General features: G+C 39.4%; 1 protein-coding gene across 4 annotated transcripts in view; it reads right to left on the bottom strand.

Moving 5' to 3' along the window:
• LOC121959586 (nipped-B-like protein B) overlaps positions 1 to 20734 on the bottom strand; it is a 28642-nt gene extending 7908 nt beyond the window's left edge. Inside the window, exons 1-36 of one of the 4 annotated variants that reach the window (XM_042508978.2) lie at positions 20332 to 20734; positions 18910 to 19058; positions 17953 to 18118; positions 17403 to 17503; positions 14293 to 14401; positions 14065 to 14213; positions 12037 to 12155; positions 11859 to 11952; positions 11210 to 11728; positions 9453 to 11120; positions 9129 to 9218; positions 8783 to 8917; positions 7692 to 7763; positions 7511 to 7600; positions 7317 to 7417; positions 7104 to 7190; positions 6758 to 6989; positions 6374 to 6525; positions 6201 to 6281; positions 6007 to 6107; positions 5099 to 5228; positions 4927 to 5009; positions 4222 to 4354; positions 3965 to 4108; positions 3778 to 3867; positions 3313 to 3527; positions 3110 to 3212; positions 2920 to 3018; positions 2543 to 2689; positions 2075 to 2209; positions 1881 to 1979; positions 1712 to 1765; positions 1503 to 1611; positions 1253 to 1389; positions 632 to 772; positions 292 to 385 (exon numbers count right to left, since the gene is read on the bottom strand). In XM_042508978.2, the coding sequence (XP_042364912.2) occupies positions 292 to 385; positions 632 to 772; positions 1253 to 1389; positions 1503 to 1611; positions 1712 to 1765; positions 1881 to 1979; positions 2075 to 2209; positions 2543 to 2689; positions 2920 to 3018; positions 3110 to 3212; positions 3313 to 3527; positions 3778 to 3867; positions 3965 to 4108; positions 4222 to 4354; positions 4927 to 5009; positions 5099 to 5228; positions 6007 to 6107; positions 6201 to 6281; positions 6374 to 6525; positions 6758 to 6989; positions 7104 to 7190; positions 7317 to 7417; positions 7511 to 7600; positions 7692 to 7763; positions 8783 to 8917; positions 9129 to 9218; positions 9453 to 11120; positions 11210 to 11728; positions 11859 to 11952; positions 12037 to 12155; positions 14065 to 14213; positions 14293 to 14401; positions 17403 to 17503; positions 17953 to 18118; positions 18910 to 18973 (6043 nt within the window). In that variant the 5' untranslated portion in view covers positions 18974 to 19058; positions 20332 to 20734. The other 3 variants (XM_088071582.1, XM_042508982.2, XM_042508979.2) reach the window with 3 other exon arrangements.
• Positions 20735 to 22025: the final 1291 nt, after the last annotated feature.

Below are 22025 nucleotides of genomic sequence, written 5' to 3'. Positions count from 1 at the left end.
CAGTAAACTAACAAAGAATCTGGAGAATACCATACTATTTGGAGTGTGTTTAATGGCTTTTATTTGGATGTGACAATAAGCATGAGCATAATTAAGTTAAATGAGCATAATGTAACCTGAAATTTGAAGGCAAGAACAAGTTAATAATTGCAACCCCTATGTACATGCTATTAAAGTGTTCTTTATTATAGTTTTTTCCAGCCTTTTCCATATCAAGGTACAGAGGAATTCTGGTACAAAAAAGTGTATCTTTATGTAAAAATGTATGTATGCATGGTACATAAGCCTTACCATAATAGCGATTGAAACAAGCCCAAACAAACTTGTAGTTGTGTGTGACCTTGTTGACAACAGCACCGAGACAGCTTACACAGTGCTGTACAACCTGAGAAACAGACACAACAAATGACATCAGTCATTCATTCATTATTTTTCCATAACCGCTTATCGGGGTTGCATGGCGACTAGAGTCTATCCCAGCTGACACTGAGCGAAAGGCTGAGTACTTCCTGGACCGGTCCAAATGGCATCATGCTCAAATCAAATCTGCCTGCTCAGAGCAGTAGTTTCACATCTGTGTTGTTCATGTGTTTTCTTAGAGCTATCTGTGAAAGCCTTAAATGATACTGACCGTCATGCCATATTTGATGATGAGCTTCATCAGGTCTTCTTCTATGGTAGTGAGGAAAGTCTCACTTGGCTGATCCATCAGAGGTACGACCAGCTCCAGGATCTTTGCCACGTTACATATCAGCATGAAGTCGTTCTGAGTCTGAAATAACAACACATAGACAGCTGCACAATCAAATATTGACTTTATGAACAATTAATTGCTTTATTAATAGTACCTGAATGTGCGGCATCTAAATGCAGCTGTTATACTGTTTGGTTGATCCTACCCATTTACTGCAACAAAACATCTGACCTTATTTATGCCATGTATTTTTCTTAAGTATTTGTTTTTGCATAAGTGATGGGATGTCTGTATTAATCAAATATGTCTCAGTGAGCTCCGATAAACCTAAACACATTTGTGGTATTAATATGTCCCACAAAAAGGTACACGACTACTTGCAAATACATCAAGCGTGAGTATTGGGATGACCCTGTTGATTTCATTTGGCTGCCACTAGATGGCCCTATAGCACAACATAAAAGTTGGTGTTGTTCATTTCTTCACCAGATTCAATGAATGCTTTCAAACAAGTAAAAAATAAAAGAATAACACCAAACAAAATGATGTTGAACTTACATTGCACTTGGTGGTCAAATAGGGCTGCATAGTCATGGCATGCTTGACCATTAACTGTGCTCTGATCTTGCTGAACAGGAAGAGAGTGGTGGTGCATGCTACCAGACGACCTGAGCTGACCCCTTTGTCCTCACAGTCTGGAACCGAACACAGAAAACATTGACATCTGTTGCAGCACACTGTTTTTATCACAGAAACAATGCCATAAGAATTTTTAAAGCAAATATACTATTACATTATTTTTTATTACCTGCAAGAGAATCCTCATATTTCAGTATGTGCTCCATTAGATTGTCCACCAGTTGAACACAGGCCTTCTTGGCAGGTTTGTAAGACGCCTGCTCTTCTGACTTCAGAAGCTAACAGGGGTCATCAAGATAATTAGACGAGATGAAATATTTACATAAAGCTATCACACAGGTTGAGGTATCACACAGCTACACAAGTTTAACAACTCACATTTTGGAGAAGCTGCTCAAACCAGTCATAGCCTGAATCTTTGCATGCCGACACCTGGGATGAAATCAAAACGTGACACAAGTCAGATTATAATCATGCCAAACATTCACCTGTTTCTAATGTTAATGATGGTGCCAAAACTTTTATCACAAGCCTTGGTAGTACGCACCACATCTGTGATGTTCAGGATCTTCCTGGTCATGGCATCTTTGTCATGACTGGGTGTCGGGGTGAACCAGATTTTCTGGAATGTCTCATTTACCAGTTTCTGCATGGGAGAATATATTTATGTATATAAACTGCATATGAAAAACTAAAAAACTACAGCTCATAAGCAGCATTTGCGGAAAAATAAACACACACCTTGATCCCCTCTTCATCATTGACCCTTCGGATCATCTTGACACACATTTCCGTGATCTTGTGGAAATCCGGCTGCTCCAGGCAAATATCCCTCAAAATCTTGATGACCCTCTTCCTTACACTAATACCCGTGTCCTGTGGAAAGACAAAACGGGCAGCAGGTCAGCTCAATATAAACATTTCTCAATTGCAATTTCAAAAGTCAATTTATTGTAGTTTTTCATTCGATCTTTAGGTGGCAGTGGTGAGGAGAAGATGATTTAACCTCAGCTGAACTTTTGCACTTTGAAAGACCTTTTTGGTCAGAGATTGCTAAAGTGAAGGCTTGGCTTTGTCTTATTATAGATGTTGCCTCTCTCGTTCCACAAACTCCTCAGAGGGCACGTGATGTGACCCAATCCATTTTAACTTCACCACCTGTGAACAATAAATGTTATTTAAGTATTTGAGGGAAGCTTAAGAAATTACCAGTATCCTTTCTATGAGCATGTCATAGTACTGCTCAATAAGCTCCGGCCGACTTAGCACAAAACGGCCAAGGAGCTCCACGGCTGCCTCTCGCACACTGGTGGAGTTGTCCATGAGGCGACAGTGAACCCCACGCTGCATATCCAGCTGCAAAGCAAATAGCAGAGAGTAGTCAATAACAGCTAAACGTTACTGAATGTCATGGCTGGTAGAGTGACTGTGGTAAACTGGCATAATGTCCTGGTAATGCCATGACATCCTAACACTCATGGCACAGAATCTCCTTTAAGAACTGGAAACAAATCTGTCAAAAATGTGCTGCTGCTTTCAATCCAGTGGTCTTGGAGATGTGCAGTAGCCAATACAGGATGACTTACCCGTGCCAGAATACTTGGATCCACAGCAACTACTTCAGACAGACACTTCATGGCTTTAGTTCTGACTGCGATGGCACTCTCACCCAGCACTCTCAAAATCTATACAAGAGACACAGTAAGAGAAAGAAATTAGTGAAAGCCAATACAATATAATCTCTCCTTGACATTTACTTGAATTGAATCCTCTTACCTGTGATAAATAAATATCAAAGCTCTGTGCAAACGGCCTCATGGAGGCCAGATATCTGACAATCAGGCACGAGTCCTCATAGCCTATTGTGTCAGAGTTTATCCTGAAAGAAAAATGAAGAGTACAGCTTAATACCAGGATTGTCGAACAAGTGAAACAGCGGAAAAAATTGGAGCAGTGATCCAGAGTGAAACAGTATTTACCCCGGAGAACTGAACTGTGATGCCGAAGTCTTGATGACCTTGCGGAGGAATTTCTTTCGGCTCTCGGCCTTCAGCACAATCTCCTCAGTTGAGTCAACGTCCATGGAATGATATCGACCTTTCAGGTCCTCATCGTCATTTTGAGACTTCATCGCTTTCTCTGCCTCACTTATAGTGTCCCTGAACCACTGGGCAACATAAAATTTCCTAGCAAACTATGAAAAAAAAGCATACATAATTAAAATGAGGAACATTTTAGTATAATACCACTTTGACATCAATATGTGTCTTTTTTACAGTAAACCTAACAACCATCAGTATCCTTCTGTCAAGCAATTTGCTTCAAACAGGAGCAAAATCGTTGCATATTACAGCATCTAATTACTGAGCATCCACTCCTCAGGGAATCATAAATATGACCACAATGATTTCTGTAAGTACACAGCTTGGAAATTAAGCACTCACCACTAAAGATTGATCTGTCTCAGTGTTCTCATCGAGGTAGTCCAGCAAGGCCTTCTGGAGTTGCTGGATCTCGTCATCGCTGCGTTGAGTCTGTAATAAGATATATAACCCAGGAGCATCAATGAAGCAGTTCAACACCACTGTTCATTTACATCTGTTAAAATAATTCCTTAATTATCTAGTTTACCTCTCTGAGGATGCGGTCAATAGCCTTTTGGTCCATGTTGCTAGAGACGGCGTCTTTACGCAGGCGAGAAGCGACAGTGCCGAGGTAGTCCAGCGACGCCACTCTGAGCGCCATTTCTGTCTGCTTGTTACTGAATTGGTGCACCTGGAACGCAAGAAGTAGAGGAGAAAAGTCACAACAAAAACCAAACATCGGCAGCTGTTCATACTGGATAGAACCTAGGTGATGACACCGTTGAAGTGAGTTACACTTCTTACCAGCAGACGGCCCAGTAAACTGAGCAACAGTTCAGCTGCAGGCCACTCAGGCCTGTTGACTGCAGACAGCAGGTCGTGAACAAAGTTCTCAAACAGAGGCCTGTAGTCCTCCTCTCCCTGCTTACTGCCACACCTGAAACATAGAGAATAGTATTTTGCAATAATGATATTCTTGATAATATGACAAAATAGTGAAAAATATTTCATTATGAATTTAAAGAACATACATTTGTAACAAAATAAGTGTTATAGTTATATATGTCACCGCAAACTTAACAGTTTGCCTTAAAATATTCAGCAAAAAATAAACAAAAATGACCTCTGTTTTCTTTAGTTGGTAATCAACAACAGTAAGTCAGAGTGAGGTTCAGATACTGGATAAAATATAAATAGTACAACAAATAAAATCAACCACAAATTACACATCTAAACAGTTGCCAAATACAAAATGAACCCTTGATTGTATAACTAGTAAATATAAATATATATATAAAATGACATTAAAATATTGCCAATATCATGAAATGAATTTTTCTCACCATCTTTAAAATCAAACCAGTATTATCATGAACAACATGATATGAGTTCATCCCTTGTTTAAACATTTAGCCAGTTAATATTTCAGCCTGTTCCACAGCAGAAGATGTAGTGTGCGATGACACTCAAGTGTAAAAGTCCTCCTTTGACAGACTACAAATAACTTACTTCTTGAGAAACACTGATAGGAAGTTCTGAGCTGTCCTCATGGCAGTTCCGTAAGAATTTGTGATCAAGAAATCTTTATCAACCTAGAAAAAAATGTATCCAAATTGCTGGATCAAAACAACTTTTCAGACAAATACAGTTTAAAAAAATCAGTTAAATCCTTAGTAATTACCTTCTTATTATGTTCATCCTCTGCGTCCTTGCCTGAGGGGAGGTGTACCACACACTGGATGAGCTGAAGAACCAGTGCTGTCACCATCTGGATATACAAGACCTCTTCATCTGAATCACTGCTGTTTAGCCTGGGTGAGTATGACACAAACGTATCGTTAGGTTTACTGCGACAGCGCCTCGTATCTAAACACAGAATAGGTCGTTTGCGAATGACACTCAAAACGACATGCAGTGTATGACTGTTGAAGAGCACAAGCAACAGGCACATGTACTTACAGAACTGGGGTTACATCCAGTAACTTCGAATAAATTTACTATTATACTACACGATTTAATGTTGTGAAATGGTCGCAGTTTTAGACATGTGGTTAACAATGTGAAACTGTCAGCCACAGTTTTGTCAGGTTAAGGCACCAAAAACTACTGGTAGGTTTAGGAAAAGATCATGGTTTTGTTTTTTTAAAAAAAGTTCATTTGTCACATTGCTAAAGTTATGTACATAAATTAACATAAATTACATACAAGACATATGTTAAGTACTTTATGTATGTTGGGTAAGTTAAGAATGGTACATAAGTTAAAATAAATCAACGCTTAAATTTGGTTTCACGTAAGACACAAACAGTGGTCTCCTGGGTAAAAGTCCTGTGTTTGATTAACTTTGTTACTCTTTATAATACATCACCTCACTTCCTCTTTTGCTCTCTTCATAATTACTACAGAAACTTGCGGTCACTGCTCAAGGATAAACATCAATATGTGTGGCAATAAGCTGCTTGACAGACGACATACACAGCCATTTTTTGGGGGCAGGACGATCTGGTTTTACTGAGCAACAGACTTCAAAGTTCAACTTCATTTTTAATGTAATTTTATGGAGCACATAATAACTCTAGTTGTACTTACCTGAAGTTCCTGAGACTGCGTTTACTAGTAGGCAGTCTAGCCAGGGATGTGAAGATCTCCTCAAGAATGAGCTGCCTGTGCTTCTCGTAGCGAGAGAACACCTAATGAGGAGTAAAATATAAACCGCTTAATAAAAACATAGAGAACAACGATAGAGAAGGCTGTAAATATAGATAGATGATAGATAGACTTACTGCTGTCACTAGTGTGATGGCACATAACTGCAGCTCACTGACATTCTCCACAAAAAAAGGTGTGATACCCAAGGTGGACACCTTCAAGTTGGACACAAAAGCAGTCAGGTATGTTAGAACTCAAGAGTCGAAGATAAAACAGGGTAATGAATTTGAATGATTAAGAGTCTGACCTGAAGAATAGTGGTGTCAGTTAGCAGCTGTATCTCCAGGAGCTCTGCCATGTTGCTGACAATATCACACACTTTGTTGTAGAGCGTGACGACCACCTTTTGTTTATGAGTGGAACCCTTTGCTTTCTTGGACTTTGAAGTATGCGCGCCACCTAAGGTGAGGGAGATAAAAGAAAAATAAGAGTTGAATAAAATATAGGTAAGCCACGTAAAACATCAGCAGCAAGAAAACAATTTTTAACAATGGTGCTCCACAATATAAAGGTATTTTTCTTTAATTAAGTGCAAAGATAGCGTAATCAGCATGCTAATATGGAAACTTTGCACGCACAAAAAAAGCTCCTTTTTGCAATATTTTGCAGAACAGATGAAAGCTGTGCTGACCTCCATGGGAATCGGCTCTGTAGGACCGGTCATACTGAGGGTACAGAGAGTTTTGCAGATGGAACTTGGTGAACTGCAACACCCTCTCAATCACATCCTCTATGTAAACAGCCTTGGGCATACGTGGAGATGTCATGATGTTGAGTGCAATCAGACAGGCATCAGCAGACTTAGCAACCCGCTCCATGATAAGGTCACGCCACAACCGCTCCTCATCCATGGAATCATTATCCTACAAATTTAAAAACAATGAGTAAAAAAAAAGATAATGTTCAAAATGAAAATTATAAACAAAAAAATCTCATTACTTCCACAGTTAAAAATTAATATCTGGCTGGAAACTTACGTGATTCATTAATGTAGAAAGCTTGACGCTGTCCTGAATGTTCTTCTCCAGGATATTCAACATTTTCACCAGTTTCTCAGATGGTATCTATGGATCAAACAAATGATTGGTTACTTTAAAAAAGCAGCTCTAAATCCATGGTCTTTAAAGAAGCTATATATCACCTGATTTTGAATGCAACCACGTGAAAGTGCACAAACAAACTCCTCTTACCTTGTTGAAGATTCGCATAGCTTTGATTTTAGCAGAATCACTGCCTAGCTCGCTCAGCTGATGCTTTCCAAGCAGGAGCTCTTCAGGAATCTCATCATCGTCTGAGGGCACAAAGTTATAATGTGAATATTTTCAACCTCAACACCTCAACAAATGTCAGAAACTTTGGAGACTTCGCAGCATGTTATGTTAACCTGTGGCAGTGAGGTCCACGTCCTCAAGGCTCTCAAGAATATTGTCCACACTGGATGTGAATCTCTTAAATGTGGAGGAGTCCATCATTTCTGAGAAACAAATGTAAATAAATTGATTTAAAAAATACAGGTTTTAAAATGCATTAATATTATAAAATAATTCAAAGTGGTAAAACAATACCCTCTGCTGTCATCTTGGGATCATACACTATCTTGTTTTTGTGTTTCTCCTTTTTCTTCCATTTTCTGGCAGCTGAACAAAAAAAAAACAACATTAGTCAAATCCCTGACAGCAGCAACTCACCCTCAGGCTCTGAATATTTAATGGGAAAAGACATGAGTGTAGTAATCCAGCTATCCAGGGAATTGGCCTGACTGATCACTGGTTTCAAATGGCAATAATATGAATGACAGCCGTCAGAAAAGGGAATGACAATTTGCATTGTCTGACTCAATTAGCATGTCTTTGCTAATTGTCTACAGTTATTACTGCGACAAGATCATTTTTGTCTTCTTATAGACAAATACCAAAAATAAAACAAGCTATAACATCACAGGGTTCCTTAAGTTTGAGGCAAGTTAGATTTAAAACTTTTTAATGGCACTCAAAATTAAATTTAAAAACAATTTTACCATAAGCAAAAAAAAAAAAAAAACATCAATTACTCAGGGATAACTCTGCTCAAACATTTATTTTAACATAAAAAATGTTTTGTTTGTCTTGTGTGAGAGGGGCTGAAAAGAACTGGGAAAGAAGTAGTTTGTTGACTTGTTGACTGTTGCTTGATTCCCTTTGCGACGAGTTTGAAAAAAACATTTTGCATAAAATACACAGAGGCTTGTATGAATTGCCTTGTGCCAGTAAATAAAATCTTGGTTAAACAGCCAGTTTCTATTGATTTTGCCCGTGTCATCGAGGTACAGTGACAGCTAGCTAGCAGACAGTAGATCTTCTGCTCTGAGCATCCTGGCCGGAAGCAAAATATGTGTTTTGTTGGTTCTGCAATACTAATCTGCGTGATGTTCATTAAAGAGGCATTTGGTAATTTTTTTTTTTTTTTTAAAGTACCATACCAAATATTTGGAGATTTTATATTTTGACGTCCCTTCCCATGTCTTAGTATTTTTAAGGCATTTGAAAGATTGATTTAGATAACAATAAAGGTTTTATTTTAAGATGAACTCACTTTCACGTTTCGAAGGAAGCCTGTATATATTAAAAATGTTTCTTTTGCCTTTGACCAATGGCAAATCTATGCAAAAAAGACTCACCATCTTTCAGACTTGGTGGTGGAGAGCCTTCTTCTGAACCACTTGGGCTCAGTCCACGGTGACGGCTACCGGACCCCCGGCGAGAATCGTTCTTCCAAGACTTGTCGTGATCTTTCTTGGACCTTTTCTTTGCAGCTGTAACGATAACAGAGAAAGGATAAATAAAGGATAAATATCAAGTTCTTAGAATTTTAAGCACCAATTATAGTTTTAATAAATACACTGACTGTAAAAATTATGATACAAAACATATTTAAAAAAACAGAACAGTGTAGCACTTTTGGTAGATTTTTTTTTAGCCTTATTTGTATGTAGGAATATGTACATTTTTAGGATTAATACTGACACTCATATTCAGAGCCATCATCAGAATCACCATCTTCATCCGACACGACATACTTGGATTTCTTACTGATCATGCAGTGTTTTCGCTTCTCTGTAAGCACAAGAGGTGAGTTAGTTTTCAGCACAGGACACTCTACACCTCTCTACTTCAGAAAAAGATACAATCAGCAACTCCTTTATCCTCAGCTATTTATTTGAATGACCTGAATTCCTGAAACAGTAGTTTTAAGTAAAGAAAACAATCCAGAAACTGGGCTCAGTCACTTTGCACATATCCAGCCCCTACAGTTTAGCATGCATATTTAATAAACAAAGTAAATCATACCTCTCCTGGATCTGGAGCTTTGTGCAAGCCTTCTCTCATGAATGATGCTTTTTATCTCATCAAGACCGAGTCTGTTGAGCACAACAACAGGCTTAGCTCCTTTGTTTAAGTTGTCTACCAATGACACTCTCTCCAACCTGACCAGCGGTTCTTTCCAGCCCTCTATCAATTTGCCTGGAAGCTGGGGATCTTTCTCTTTCCCATCCCGTTTTAGTTTAGGAATAACAAAGTTCTTCAGACTTCCTGACTTGCCGCCGAGCAGATATGATGGGAACTCGTGTTTTGTCTCACAAGACTGCTGTTTATTTCCAGCTTGGCAGCTAATGCTGTCGTCCCCATTTTTCCCTTCTTTCTTGTTTTGAGCGTTTTGAAAGCTGGAATTCTCTGTACTCTGTCGACCATTCAGGTCAGTGGATTTTCTGCTACCACCTTGCCTCACTCTAGGACTGTCAGGTTTAGTATGCCGGTCAGGAGAGTGTCTGTTGCAGTTTTCCCTTGACGTCTTGTGCTTCCTTTCCCTGTCTCTATCTCTGTCTTTATCTCTATCTCTATCTTTTTCTTTCTCTCTGTCCTTATCTCTATCTCTTTCTTTATCTCTTTCCTTATCTCTATCTCTATCTTTTTCTTTATCTCTGTCCTTATCTCTATCTCTTTCTTTATCTCTGTCCTTATCTCTATCTTTTTCTTTATCTCTGTCCTTATCTCTATCCTTTTCTTTATCTCTGTCCTTATTTCTATCCCTATCTTTTTCTTTATCTCTGTCCTTATCTCTATCCCTATCTTTATCTCGGTCCTTATCCCTTACTCTATTTTTTTCTTTGTCTCTGTCCTTATCCCTATCTCGGTCTTTTTCTCTGTCTTTATCTTTTTCTCTACCTCTGTCCTTATCTCTATCTTTGTCCTTATGCCTTTCTCTATCTTTTTCTTTATCTCTATTTCTATCCTTATCCCTATCTCTATCTATTTCTTTGTCTTTATCTCCATTTCTATCTTTTTCCTGATTCTGTTCTCTATCTTCTCTATCTCTGTCCTTTTCCCGTTCTCTATCTTTATCTCTATCCCTGGCTTTCTTTTCTATGTGTCTGGAGTTGCGCTCCGCCTTGCTCATGGTTTTTGGAGTTTCAGTTTGGCTGGATTCCTGACTGGTGTGTTTCTTCTCCTCTTGGTGGCGCAACTCTGAATGCTTGTCATGTCTTTGCCTCGGCGTGTCTGACCGTCTGTCATCCAAGTGTTCCTTCCCACTGACTGTTTTACTGTCATGTCTGCGTTTGGATTCGCGCCGGCTCTCCTGCTTCTGTCTGGAGGTTTCAAGATGCCCATCCGAGCTGGACTTCCTGGGGTTGTCGGCATGCTGTTTGATGATCCCAGGTCTGTTTTCAACAACTTTATCTACTTTTCCATCAGTCTTTGTCTTCAGGCGCCGTAGGTGGTCCTCACAAACCTGCTGCGCTTCCAAGACCACTACAGGCTGTCCTATCACCCTGCCAGCTTGCTGCAGATCAATGCTGACCATCAGAGCAGGTCGACTGGCACCGTTACTTGCTGCATTCGTCTTCCTGGGTGTCAACTTGCTGTCAGCTTTGCCCCCTTGCACAGTTGGCCCATCACTTGCCTCAGCTCCGGATTCCTGAGGATATGAGTCTTGCTTCCGTTTCTTCAGTGGCTTATCTGCGATAGAGAAACATGCAGCTTAGATCTTCTATGAACAAAAACAAATCACAGTCATGGCAAAAATGCAAGAATACACAGGGCAATACCTTTATCCTGGACTTCTTTTGACCATCGCTCTCTCTCACTGGCCGTCTCACGTTCTATTCTCTCGATTTCTGAAAGTGTGTCCATCTCAGCATCATCATACACAACCCCACTGATGACTCCAGACTCCTTGGTGTTTGACCGAAGAGGACCCTGCTGGCAGTTTGCCTGCTCCTCAGCACCTAATTTTTGTGACAAATCCTGGGCAGTCCTTGACAACTGATTATTATTATTCATTAAATCATTTTCATGGTCCAAGTCAAGTGACTTGGGAGGAAGTTTTCCAGCTTGATCCATGTCTGAAAACTTAACTCGGGACAGTTTTAAAGTCAGCCTGGTGGACTCTTTTGATGGCGAACTAACGATGTCATACGAGGCATTTTTGTCCATCTGTGCATTGTCTTCTTTACTCCTCTCTCTCTGCTTCTTTTTGCGATCGGCAGAATTGAGGAGCATGTCAGGCGCTGCACCTGGTGGCACATCAGGTGGCGGGGACTGCATGATAAGAGGAGGTCTGGACCCTGCGTAAACACAAAAGAATTTGAGGAAAAGTGAGCACCAGGCAATACAACCTTGGCAAAGAATGAACTGTATAATGGTGCATTATTTGTGATCCAAAAAAAGAAGAATGTTGTTGCTAAGGCAGCATACTTTTTGCAGTCTCTTCACTCCCAGCAGGGGAACACACAGACTGTGGAGATTTAACTGGAAACGTGGCAGCCCTCATGGAGGGGTCGTCCTCCTGCTGGAACACGAGACATTTGTCATCACTTACAACAGTCGCCATCTGCTGAGGTCCAGATCAGGATATCGTGATTGTCTGCATTACCTCATTTCCCAGCCTGTGAGCCATGTCCATGTAGTCTTCATCTGAGCCTAGTCTCGCATTGTGATTGGATGTAGTACTTGATAGGTGACCAGAGACCTTGTCATCATGAATATTCCTGACTAAAAAAGAGCAAAATAAAATATCCAGTTAAATTATTTGTGAAGTGCAATGCCTCACGTCTCCCTGAGAGATAGAAACCTTCTTTTCAAGCGTTACAGACAGCTGTAATTATGTTGCTAAGTACGCTTCCTGCGTCACTGACACATAAAATCTGAAAGAGTGCAGTTAAGTCACTATCAACACATCCAGGGGACACACTATTATTTCCCTGAAAATGCTTTATTGTGAACAACAAATGCATGTTGAAATCATAAAAACAGTGGCATCACATGACTTTACTTCAGGCCCCCAGGAAGACTGCCAGGCTTTGAAGTAAATTTTACTTAGTGGCCAAAAGTGGAATTACACTGTCACATAATGCTATGGGGCCGAGAAAGACTTTTTCCACCGACTCACATGGGGAAAGAGACATCTGTCAATCAGTGGATGCATTCTTTGAGCTTAAAAACCTCTGCTTAATAACTCATTTCACCATAAAGATTTAATCCATTCAGTCCAATAACATTTGGAAAGTCCAAAAGAATACATTTTTTTAATCACTATTCAAGCTAGCAGGACCTAATCGGGCACAGTGCGCATGCTCAATGGGCCCAGTTTTGTGGAAGATCCCCGTACTATCCTACTGTGGAAATTGTGCTTTTTTTTTTTGCTTCATGCGCCACTGAGCAACTTTCAAAAGAATGAACAGAACTCCACCTCCGTGGCTGTATCCAAGTTTTCTTAATACATGCATGCTTTAATTATTGAAAAACTTGTGCACCACCAATCCTGGCAAAGGCAGCAGATCAGCATGGCATGCAAGTCCAGGGGACCGCTGTTGGACCATAATCTTATATTTTTAGTTTCATTAAAGGTACCCAAATTCAAGAGCATGTAGTTTATTACTGTCTGCATTCTTCTTATCTTATGTCCCAGCATCTGCTGTGACAGTAGATACTGTATCGACTCATGTTGTTGACAAGCCGACAGTGCTTTACTGCCAAGGTACAGGTCCTCTTATAGTAAGAAAGTGGCACCTTGCCAACTTATTCCTCACCACAGAAGTGTGTACAAAACTTAACGATGTTCAAGGACTAGTTAAGCAATTTGCTTGCGGCCAGGTAAGTTAAAATGGCACCAAGCAATTGTCTTGTTTATGGCAGAATGCTTGATTATTATATTAAGTAATCAAGATTATTATTACATGAGATGGAGAGACTGGCTTTCATACTAAGACCGAAAAAGGACCTATACATTGCAAGATGGAAAAAATGGATAACATATTTGTTGGAATAAGGAATGTCTGCTGGTTTGCTCCACCCATCAAATTACATTTTGAGCAGTGAGGAACTCTGTTTTGATAATTATGGCAAACAATATGTAATTTATTAAGTGCTGTCATAAACCTCTTGCTTACAAACCATAATATGGTATGTCTGTTATCTGGATATGATGACTGTCATAATGCCTGGCAATGTTCCTTGTCTTTTGTATTATTGGAAAAAAGGACAAAATCAAATCTAAGTGTCAAAATAAAGACAGAAAAAAGATTATTACCCAAAGTGGACACACTGCCAACACACCTGCTACTCTGACATCAAAAGATTTTACCTGCTTTTTAGCAAGCCTGGGCATGCCTTTACAAGTTATTGATCTACAGCAGTTTCTGGTGTCCAAAGCATCTTGTCCCCTGGTCGTTTTTCCCTCTATACATGCACACCTTCAATTTTTTGCTGTGATATTTGAACCTGCTCAAACACGGACATGCATTTGCTGCAGGAAAATACAGACAAAAATGCCCTACACATTATTTGTCTCACGAAAAACTGTCAGCAACAACTCTTATTTGTTTTTTTATCAAACATTTGCTGTTCCTCACAGATGCGCTGTAGGCAGATAATGACATACTTTTCTTACATTTGTACTCACCTTGCTGTGTTTGTTGGTGTTGAGAATAACTGGGTGGATTGTACTGCATGTAGTCTGCAGGACTCTGAGGGGTATAGGGACTGGGTATAGGGCTGTTCTGCTGGGGTACGAACCGAGCGCCTGAACCAGACTGTGGGGATGTAAAGCATCTGTGCAGGAGGAAGAAGAGGTCTTAGTAGAAATACAGAAACGTTTTCATCATCCGACTGTATGCTGGCACTGCCTTACCCAGGGGAGCTCTGAGGGACAGTGGTTTGCTGATAGTTTGATCCTGGGCTCCCATGCACCTGATTCTGAGACATCTTATACTGTTGCATCATTGGCTGCTGCATTACACCTAGGGTGTAAAGATAAAAAAAAAACCTGTTATTAAGGTCATACAAACAAGAAGCTGAACATACACAATTCCAGAGCAACAAAACTGCAAAACAAAACTCAGCAATGGAAACTTTCTGATATAGGATTACAGATCTGGTAACATGTACACTTTTTGAAATAAGGACGCTCAGGCTAAAAAAAAATATTAAAATGTGTAACAGAATAACATTGCCAGTGTGTCAACAGTCTTAAGCAAACATCATCTGCTCAATACCCATACTGAGTACTAATAATAAGCTACAATAATATATGTTTAAATCAAGAAGAATAACAACAAAGACAAAATCAAAATATTAAAAGCTCAAAAGAAAGAAAATGTTGCATGGCTACTCTAATGGCTTAGATCATCTAACACTGGTATATATTTGTAAAAAGTACTCAAATTTTCAGTCACATAAATACACTTTAAAGAAATACTTCACCTGAGAAATAACCATTTGTATATCAATAACTCACCATTTGTTACCTTGAATACTTGAAATCTGTTTTTACTCACACGCCTTGAGTGCGAACAGAAAATCCAAAAAAGGCAAACATTCTTCATGAACTTCAGTACTCTTGGACTGCAATTAACTACAGGAAGTATAGTATATCAAAACATCCACTTAAAAACCTCACAGAACTTCACAAACGCTTGCATTTTTTTCTTAAAGAATTACCATTTAAAACACATCAGTACAAACAGTCTCCTGCACAGCTGAGTGGCATGTCCAGGCACGCTTTTGCGTTTGAACTGTGCTCATGATGCTTACATGCACATATGTGTCCAGTTGTGCCCAGGGCCTGCTACTTGTAGGGAGAAATGTTATATATTTTAACTAAAATGCATGTGTTTGGGAAGTACTGAGCATATGACTAGGTAAACTAGACTTGGGTTATACTGTAATAGTTGTACAGGAGATTATAAAGAGATTTTTTGACATAGTTTGGCTGTCATTAAACCTGGTCCCCCATTACTTTAATTCAAGAAGAATGTTCATGTTTTTTGGATTTTCTGTTCACCGAGGAGGCCTTTGAGAAAAGCAGTTTTCTTCACCGATTTAAGGTAACATACGGAGCATAACTGATATTCAAACGCTCATTTTTAAGTATTCTTTTAATATATATATATATATATATATATATATATATATATATATATATATATATATATATATATATATAATTCAAAATACAATGGTGTGTGGTGTTAGGATAATAGTGCCAATTATGTACCTTTTTTTGTATGATATAGTGAGGTACTTCACAATGCCCAAACTACTGTTTCTGTATTTCAAGCTTCATCTAGTACACTTCTTAATCATTCTGAAAATAAAATGTATCACCACAAACACTATTTGGAGTTCAGGGTGATGAAGAAGGAGGTTATGGCTGCAGGAAAATGGTGGGTTTACCAAAGTGCAAGGCTATGCACATCCTGTCAGGTGAAAAGTACACATTGAGAACATCTTTTGGGCAACATTTCACTGGATGAGATGCACTAAATCCCTACTGCTGGCCAAAATGCCACAAATAACAATAAGGGCTTAAGTTTCACTCTGCACTTCAATAAGCATTTTTTTAGATATATTATGGGCAGGCTGTGCAGTAACTACCCCAAATGCTTATAGTTTATATTTTGTAACATTCCTGATGTTAACTCATAGTTGCTAGTATATCTAGGTCATAATGTGGTAATGTATAATACACACTGTGGCAAAGCAGTTTTTTTCTCTTTGGCAAACCTAATCAGTCAATATGAAAGTGTGTATGCAAACTATATACTTATAATAACCTGTAAATGCAGACTAGGGCAGCTGCTCATAAAACGAGGTTTTTCTGAACAAAGCTTAAAAGACAAATATGCAGCTGTTTATGGCAATTAGTGACATCATTTACGGTGACATAACAAACAAAGCTAAGCATTTGAGTGCTGTAATTGAGTTTCCTGGTAAAATATAATTTTAACTAAGTATTGTGTTACATGTGCTATATTTATCAAAAAAGAGGCCATTATTTTAAATTCCTAATTTAAACAATGTTATCTAATAAGCTGTGTTTACCACAAGAGGAGTAACTGTACAAGAAGCTTCATCTCCACTCATGGAGATTTTCAAAGAGACAAAGAGATTAATAGCAGGTTTAATCTCTGTGTTCAGTTAGGACACATGTTTTAAAAGTTGATTCAGACAAATGGCTAAGATTTTTTCCTCCTTTCTAAATCAATGGAGGTAAATGGAATATCCTTTTGGTACAAACTGCATTGGAAGAAGACAATCAACAGCGAGGCATCGCTGTATCTTAGGAGTTAAGCTTAAAATTTCAACACTGAACCACAACGTCCTCAGGTTAGTCCAGCTAGAGACATTTGTTGCAACCTCTCTTCCCTCATTTCTTCTCATTTCTCTTCTTATGTTGTCCAATAAATGCATAAAATGCCCCAAAACACAATATAAAAAAATACAAGACCAGTATGTTTTCCAGAAACAATGTCCTGGTTACACTGAATAATCCACACATTGCATTGTGAACAGTTTTAGATGGAACTTCTTTCTTTTGTCATGCCCCATTGAAAAGCCAAAACATTTCCTCTGATTTATGGCATAAAAATGCAGGTGGAACTAATAACAGCAATGAAGGCTGAGTTCCAGTAATTACTGCAATCAACACAAGGATTATAATGGTATTAGTTACACCTCTGTTTGCAGGTCAAAAGGTCTGCTGTGAAAAAGGTGTATTCAATGCAAGTTTCAATTTGGGTTTTTCCTCCTGTAAAGGTTCTGCCACGAGTTTTGGATCCACCAGTGTATTTAAACTAGGCAAAGTAGTGCCTTTGACCAAAGAAATGCTCAGGTGAATAACTGGTTACAGTGAAAACCAAGTGCACAGCCAGAGACAGGGCATGCACTGAGCTCAACTGCAAAATCAACAGCTCCATCCCTCCTCCTTACTTCCCCAAACCTTACACTGGGTTGACATACTTTTGTCCCTGAAGATTTTGGGGTTCCTGGACAGCAAAGTTTGGAGAAGCATTGGCATGTCACCCTCGGGTTCATCGTTCCCCAAGTTGTCCTTCAGCTCTCTAAAAAGCAAACAAAAGAATATCCCACAGTTATATAGCAGGCAGTAGCTGCCTACTGGGCCTAAATGTAGTGTTGACTAATGCATTGTGATTCCTTCCAGTCTCAATTACCATTTTCGGAACAGTTTAGACAAACCTTTCACGATTCTGACAAACCAAAACATGAGCTGACCTATCTCATGAAGCAGTGACTGAAATGTGATTACTGAAACTAAAATATAAACATCTGACATCACTGTTAAGTCAAAAGTGAAATAACACTTTGTAAAACATTTCTACTAAGACTGCTGACAACGAAGTTGACTTAGCAAAAATTTCCTAGCCAATTCAAATCTAATTTTGGAGTCAGCAAATATTTACAAACCTGCAGCAGCAGCTACTAGCAAGCTTTACTCTCTTAAATTTTAATTCTCGAAAGATGTTGGGAAAGATAAGCAACTGGTACTCACATGTGTTCAGTGGAGACCTGGTTAAGGCTATGCGCCAGCTGAGTCACCAGATTCTCATCCCGACACACCAGCAGGCTGCTGACCTCTTCGGAGATCCTTCCATTGTAGAGCAGACTCTTAGCAGTGGTGGCAGGGAGAGGAGAAGGCAAGGGCAGCTGGTTCAACACTAAAAGGATGATGGACAGACAAGTTAGGTTTGGTGGAAAAATAAAAAGAAGAGAATAGGAAAAGATGTGAAAGCAAACTGCTTTTAAAAAACATTATTAAGTGAAAATATTTGATTATGTATGGATTTAAAAGTTGAAAACCTGCAACTTCCCTTCACTCTATGGTAGTAATGGTAAATGTCAATGGTACAATTTACTTTTTTTTTTAGAAATTGTATATTTTGTATATATCAACTTAAACTTCATGTATTTCAATTGTATTTTGGAGGGTAAACATTTATTGGATTTCATTTGGTGTTTGTTTACAACATTTCTAATCATAAACATTTTAAAGGTCTCACAGTACATGCCAAACTCTTTTATAATTAAAGATCAAATGCTGTAATAACATAATAAGCATGCTGTCTTTTTATCAAAGGGCTTAAAAATATGATAATAACAGAGCAAAGACATGACATTTTTTCAATCTAATGCATCTAATGAAATGTATATTGCTCCATTGTTTTAACAGTTATTAATGTCTCTTTTATCTATACTTCGGGAGTTTGTGAGACTATAACTTTTGATATTCGGGAACATACGGCACTTCACTTCTGTCTGCCCTGAAATCACCAGTAGTGAGGAGCATCACAACTACCAGCATTTAATGTCTAGTATAACTACACGTTATACTGGGGCACTTGAACACTACAGTCAAGAATTTCTTAGCGTTGCCACCTCTGTATTTAAATGTTAGTGTTTAGGCTGTGTGAAAGGCATTTGAGATAAAGAGAGATGATGTTGCACTTACAGTCTGTCAGGCTAGCAATTCCAGCAAGAGTAGTGATGGGAACATGAGGCATATCACCATTCATGCTGAAGATGAGGTCAAGAGGTCGTGTCAATGCACAGGCTGCTCAGTATCACCAATCTCTTCGTACTCCTCACATCTCCAAAATGCTACAGAGACAAATGAAGTGGCACTTTTACAGAACATTCACTGTAAGCAAGGTATGGATGTCATTACATGCAGCACTGCCCATATTATGACCACAAGCATTAAGAAAAAGCTCAATCTTTTCCACATAACTGCAGTGTGCTTGTTCTAGAAAGGGGGTTTTAAAATGTGTCAGCTCATGAGTGTGCATTATTACACTGCCAACATAACTGCACCTCTGACGTAGACAGTTTATACCGGCCTTATAGCGAGCCTGGGCATGCCTTTACAAATTATTGATTTGTAGCAGCTTCTGGTGGCCAAACCATCTGGTCCCCTGGTTAGTTTACACAGCTTCAGTGTGCCTTCATTTTTTACCTGTATATATTAACCTCCTCGGGTAAAACATGCAATTGCTGCAGAGACATACAATCGACAATATTGACGTTAGCTCTTATACAAATGCAGTATGTCGTGCATTATAAGTACTCGAGTGGTGACAAATCTAGCTAACGTTAGCTATCTGATAGGTGACAAAAAGTTACAGCATTTCTGCCTGTTTCTCTGTCTCTACCCTCAAACGTCAGTCTGTCTGAGCTTTTTATATTCATTGTCGTAGCTAACACCTACTTACAAAAAGGGAATACAGAAAACATTGTAGTTAGCTTTATCTCATCTTTTTTTCTTTTGTTACAGAGTCAGTTAAGGTTTCCGGGGCTGTCCAGACACATAACAGCGACATTAGCTTATCTTAACACCAGGATGTGACTGTATTATTACTTATTTATTATTATTTTGACGCTGTTGACACTTGCTAAGGGGATTAGCAGCATAGCAACGTCTGTAAAAGTGACTAAAATCAACTCGGGGTTAGCCGGCTAGCAACAACTGGAGATGTAGTTAGCTAACGTATGCTAACTGGCAAGGTATAAGTTGCCTAAGCTAGCATCACCGGGAGTGCATCTAGCCCGGTTAGCCTGCTCTGTGTCGCTCTTTTTTCCGCACAGGTCGTGTATGGGTTTAGATTTTCACCTCGCACTTACTATGGCCTTCATCGACGCATCTCTAGCTCACAAAGAGGACCTCGGACTTGCCTTAGGAAGCGTAACCCCGACCCGACGCCAGGGAGGCGGGGGTACAAAGCAAAGACCCCATCACAAATCAGAATTACCCCCTTGGCTGATCCAGTTATCGGTTCCCAACGGCTGCCCGATTTGTCTGACACACCGGAAACACCCAGGAAGGTAAACAATTTGTCTAAATTGAGGTTGTTATTGTTGAATCCGGCTTATTTACCTCTGGATGTGATGAGAAAGAGAAGTGGTTCTGGTGGAGGAGGAGGTGGAGGAGGAGGAGGAGGAGGAGGGGGAGGAGCAGGAGCAGGAGGAGCAGGAGTAGGATGGCAGCTGGAGCTGGAGAAGAGTCTCTAGCTCCCTCTCCGTCCCACCGTTCAAACAGCTCGTTCGAGTAGAGCGGCTAACACAACGGCAGTCCTCGTCGGGAGGACCGGGGGGTTTTCTTCTTTCTCACGGCGAACATATCTGCTGGGAGGGGGGAGAGCATCCCCTCAAAACAACCCTATCAGGCGACGATTTTTATCACAGTATAGATTAATTTTCAAGGATGAAAACAATCAAGGAACAGAGAAAAAGGGGGATCCACATTGTCTACCCCCCACCTCTCTCCCTCTCTCCCTCTCTCTTTCTCTCTTTCAAAATGCCGACCGGAAGAATCGGTAAAGGGGATAACTCCCTCAACCGGCGAGGAGCCAAGCTTATTAACGTTTAATAACTCTCAGCAAGGACCTCCTGGTATCCTAATGTGTTATTACTGTGGTTCATTATTTTTTTCAGACATAAGATTACACATGGAAATAAATAAACGAGATTATTCACCATAGGCCTGTATTGGTTTAAAGGTCCCATTTTTTTAAAAGTCAGATTTCCATGTATTATTAAATATAAACTAGGTATAGGTGTTATATAAATATTGTGAAAGTATCAAAAAGCTCAAAGAAATGCACGCAGCCCAGAATCAGAAACTGTGCCTTTAAACAAGCTGTCAGGATTTCTCCAAAATTGTGATGTCACAACTTTAGCCTCCTTAACTCTTGCCTAAACCAGGCTAAAAACAAGTGCGCTGGGGTTGGAAGCCGATTTTCTTTTCTTTTTTTTTAAGATTTTTTTTTTGCGTTTATTGATAGGACAGCTTAAGCATGACAGGAGGAGAAAAAGGATGACATGCAGCAAAGGAGTTAAACCGGCAGCCACTTAGCCTTTGGGATGTAGCCTTTGTAGCCTACATGGGGTACCTGCTCTACCAGGTGAGCTACTGGGTGCCTCCAAAACCAATTTTAGAAGTGGCTAAACAGTGTAATTACATTGTTACGTGATGCCCTGCGACCCAAAAACACCTTTTTCAATTGACTTACATTGGGAAAGAGATATCTGTAAATCAGTGGATATATGTTTCTGAGTGTCACAACCAGGGTTGTAAATTCGCACCACCCACCAGCCATATGCTGGTAAAATATTGGATGCTAGATTTGCTCCACTTACCAGCCGAAAAAAAAAAACAAACCAAAAAAAATATCTGAGGGGTTGAGGGATTTGTAGATTGTGGCAGGTGGACAAAAAGGTTGATTTTAACAACCTCCCAAAATGACTCGCCTCACTATCAGAATTTCCTCTATGGCCTATATTTTCTTCTCAAAACTTAGCCTAAATTATATATATATATATTTCCCTGATCAGATGTCATTTGCTTTTTTAAATTTGTCTTTTCTATTCAACTGAGAAGTGATGTTTGTAGACGTGTCATCACAACAAGCACAAGAACAATGAGCTGACTTCTTCCACTTTCTCACATATTTCAAACTATTAAGGAATTTATGGTATAGTACACATGAGCCCTTTGAAAATATTTACTAATTCATGGTATCTAATAGTCCAATATGTGGGCCTGCTGGGATGAAGCAGACAGTTTGAGAC

This window comes from Plectropomus leopardus, chromosome 20 (genome assembly GCF_026936395.1).
Source record: "Plectropomus leopardus strain MGB_pleo_1.0 chromosome 20, ASM2693639v1, whole genome shotgun sequence".
NCBI classification, from domain to species: domain Eukaryota; kingdom Metazoa; phylum Chordata; class Actinopteri; order Perciformes; family Serranidae; genus Plectropomus; species Plectropomus leopardus.
The sequence above is the reverse complement of the archived record's forward strand: the minus strand, read 5'-3'. Positions and strand labels throughout refer to the sequence as shown.